General features: G+C 32.8%; 1 protein-coding gene across 1 annotated transcript; it reads right to left on the bottom strand.

The window, feature by feature from the left end:
- Nucleotides 1–3,079: 3,079 nt before the first annotated feature.
- Nucleotides 3,080–3,947, bottom strand: Aspvir_009359 (uncharacterized protein; the record flags this gene model as incomplete). Its single annotated transcript, XM_043272506.1, has 2 exons — nucleotides 3,080–3,861; nucleotides 3,917–3,947. 2 exons carry the CDS (start codon nucleotides 3,945–3,947, stop codon nucleotides 3,080–3,082), a joined length of 813 nt encoding a protein of 270 aa, XP_043128441.1.
- Nucleotides 3,948–4,235: the final 288 nt, after the last annotated feature.

The following is a 4,235-nucleotide window of genomic DNA, read 5'->3' as shown; positions in this document are numbered from 1 at the left end:
GACTTAGACCTCTTAGGAGGAGTAGTTAAAGATACTATAGACTTTCTAGAGGATCCCTAACTTATAGAAATTAGCTAATCCTAAAACTATTCTCTATTATTAATTACTCTAAGGCTATCCTATTATAAAATAGGACTATATATATTAGCTATACCTAATATTAATTAGGAGAGGGAGAGATATATATCTAGTTTAGTATCCTAGAGAGATATTTTATTTAGGTAGAAAGTATATTATAATTCTTTATTATACTATATATAATTCCTATATATACTAGTATATAGTACTTATAATTTATTATTTTTATTAGTAAATTCTAGAGATAAAATATAGATCTAGAAGGTATCTTAACTATTCTTATAGTAATTATAAGATAAATACTCCTTGCTATAAACTTAGAGAATTATAGCATCCTAATTATTATATAACTTAATTAATTTCTATACTTCTTTGCTATTTTAAGTTAATTAGTTAAGGAAATAGATAGGATCTAGGAGAGTTATATAAGATTACTATATACTGATTAAGGACTAATTAATCTTAGCTTTAGTAGTATAAACTATGCCTACTCTATTAGTAATATTAATTATAGTAAAATTAAAGGGATTAGTATTAGATCCTAATAACTAGATAAGATAAATATAAAAGGGAAATAGAAGGGACTATAGAAGTTCTTTTATCTAGATAAAGAGTAATATAGCTAAGGGATAATATATTAAGGCTTATTCTATAAAATATTATATATAATAAAGTATAAAAAAGTTAAGGATATTTATACCTAAGGAATATATACTAGTAGTAAATACTTACTTATTTACTAATACTTATTAGTTAATTCTATCTTTATTAATTTAATTATTTATATATATATATATAAATAATAATATTTACTATAATTCTTTATACTAGAGTTGCATTTAGTGTGAGTTCAGGTGAGTTCAAAACCAGTTAGCACTAAACCACTGTAATTTCAAGTTCAAATTTTAGAACCTACAGCTAACCTAGATCCAATCCAGGTTAGTGGCAGTTTTACTATAAAAACCTACTACTAGGCCTAGCTAGGCCTAGCTAGGCCCCTACTAACTAACTATAGTTAGATTTAGTTTAATTTTAAGTTAGTTAAACTGCTACCCCTTAGTAAATTTTAATAGTTTTTAAATTTTAATACCTCATTAAATACCATATTATCTATCATAATATCACTATACTAATTAAAAATTATTATTTTTATATGAAATATATTATAATTATCATTATACTAATCTATATCTAAAATTTTAATTCAATATCTATAGGGCTGAATGGGGGGTGGTTAAAAATGATTTTTTAACCATAGTAGTTATTAACTATTAGTTATATATATATATATATCTAYACCACTTTCATACCACCCCATGACAAAAATGATTATTCCTCTATATCTCAGCAACCACTAGGTATTTTAAATTAATATTTATATCATTAGATAGCCTAGATCAGGGGCTATCTAATGATGTTAAAAATATTAGAAGATCCCTAGAAATGACTAATATCTAGGTAAAATAGATTAGGCAGTTTCACCTAATCCATAAAAACTATAAAAACCATAATTAATGGTTTCCCCTAACAGATTTAATTCAGTGCTAAGAGAAATCAAAACTAGTATAGTTCCCTAGGCTAGGCACTGAACCTAAACCACTCTGGGTTTGGTAAGGTTCAGGTTTGACTTTGCAGTTTGGTTATGCAACTCTACTTTATACCCTGCTTAAAGATTATTAATTACTTAGATAACTCACTTATTAATATTACTAAGCAAGGTAATCTAATTATAATTCTTATATATTAAATAAGGAATGTGCTCAGCCACTACTATAATAATCTTAAAATAATAGTATAAAGAATAATTTAGTTAATTCTATAGATTATTAATAAAGAAATAATAATATCTAACACTGCATCTAGGAATTAATATATCTTAGTAATAGTTATATCTATATAGTTACTTTATTAGGTGCTGACAAATTTCCTACTATAATAGCTAACTAAGAGCTCTGTAGATGAAGTTTAATCTAAGTAGGGGAGGATATGATATTAACCTATATATATATAACTTTAGGGAAGACTATCAGATGTGTAATAATTATTTAGTAATTATAATTACTATTTATATAGTTAGTTAGACCTTATATTCCATCTTAGCTTAGGTTAAAATATAAAAGAAGACTAGAATCCCTTAAAGTAAAGGAGGTATATAGGGGGCAGCTGCTGGCCTACCCCCTACCCTTACACTCTTTAAAGACTCCATATCCTTAATAACTATGAATATCCCACTAAGTAATAGTTATATTAATAAAGATCTCTAGTTTATTTATTTCTGCAGGTTAGAGTTTTATAGGTTTCTTAAATTTAGTAATATATATATTATTAAACTTAGGATTTATAATTAGCTTAATTAATACTTTGGTATTTAGTATAGTACTTTAAAAATAACTATATTATCTATAATTATCTAGCTTTGCACTGTAACTAATAGATAAGATAAATTTTAGGTAAAAATTAAGATAATATAATAGCATTAATATAGCTATAGTATAACCTAGGTTTATAATATATGAAAGCTATCCTATATATTAATTATCATCTCTTTATATTAAGAATAGTACTTATAGATAGCCTTAATCACTAGGATCAGCGTGAATTACTATTAATACCTACCTTTATAATATAGTTAATACTATACAGATTTAGGTGCTGACATGCCTAGTATTAGTATATAGATGCTAGTAGTATTAGCAGACTTAGGGGAGGCAGGAGGGAGGGGGGAAGGGACTCTAGTACTTAAGATTATACTATATTAAAGATAAACTCTATAATCTGAGCTAATTTTTACTACATAAGTATAACTTACATGCTATTCAGGGAGGATTCTTAATAGGTGCCATGGATATCCATGTGGCAGATAGATGCACTTGTATGCAGGGTTATAGGCTATGTAAATTAGAGGAGTATATACATTTGCACCAGTTGTGCAATCAGCTGTAGATAGCATTGTTGACACTTACTTCCCAGCAGAATCATCCCTAAGCTTTGATGGGAGCCCCTATTGCTGTTCCAATCTCTCCTCCTTCACACTGGCCCAGAACTCACTTACTTCACGAGGATAGGCTGTATACGTGGCATCAATATCCCACTCAGGATCGTGCATCTCTGAGAGCTCGCACGATCTATTGATATTCTTCTCGCGGTCACCAATCCCCGCAAAATGCACGAGCAGATCCCCTGGATGCACTTGATCCGGCTGCAGCTCCTTATTATCCCAGCTCTTGTAGGCATTAAACCATCGCTGCGGCACATTGATCACATGCTTGGAGAACTTACTTTCCTGTAGCATGTTCGCCATGGCGGTCTGGTCCTGATGTGCCAAGTTTGTGTCCCCTCGAAAGTCGCGGTAGGCCACGATGTCCGCAAGCAGCTCGACCGCCAGCGACGAGACGCGGATTGGGAAAACACCATTGTTGAACCCATTCAAGTCGTGGGTGACGAGAAGGTGCACATCGTTGAAACTGGGGTCGTCTTCAGGAGGGAGAAACATCTCTAGGGGCAGCTTATAGTTTAGAATGACGGTATCCGCGTCAAACCACATGAGCCAGCGAAGACGTTCATCCACTGGCTTGCCCAATTCATCCAGTAGCACGGAAAGAATATATGCCGGCTTGGTCCAATATCCATCTAGAATAGGAGTACGGAGCAAGCGCATCGAATAACAGTGCAGCCGATTATGTTCCTCGTGGGTCCGAAGTGCTCGCTCATATGCCGGCTTAGAATCACCATAGAGAATGCTGACCTTCGCGATGCCCGCTTTTTTCTTTGTACACTCTCGATCTGTGCATAACAGGGTTAGGGCCGCTCCAACAACTTCTCAATAAGTGAGGGTCACATATGAGCTCACTCTCTGTTTCAGACAGCATATTTGGTGGACCGTACAGCTGCACGCTGAGTTTGTAGTAGCCAGCGAAGTAGCTGCTTATAATAATGAGGGTGCAGAAAGCTATGAAGACGCAGACCCGGGTCTTCATATAGCCTATGGTGAGTGCTAACAGGAAATGATGTGATATATTTGTTGAGTATCTCATGCTGAATTACTAGCAGATGTTATGGAAAAGCCCGTCGTGAGGAATAGAAAACCAGTTTGGCATTAGGGTTTTTGAAATACACTTGCCTTGCCAGGGGCAGAATGAGGTTTTGACCCTCACTGT

Source organism: Aspergillus viridinutans (assembly GCF_018404265.1).
Source record: "Aspergillus viridinutans IFM 47045 DNA, scaffold_8, whole genome shotgun sequence".
Classification (NCBI taxonomy): Eukaryota; Fungi; Ascomycota; class Eurotiomycetes; order Eurotiales; family Aspergillaceae; genus Aspergillus; species Aspergillus viridinutans.
Note: the sequence above shows the minus strand (reverse complement) of the source record. Positions and strands in the feature narration are given on the sequence as shown.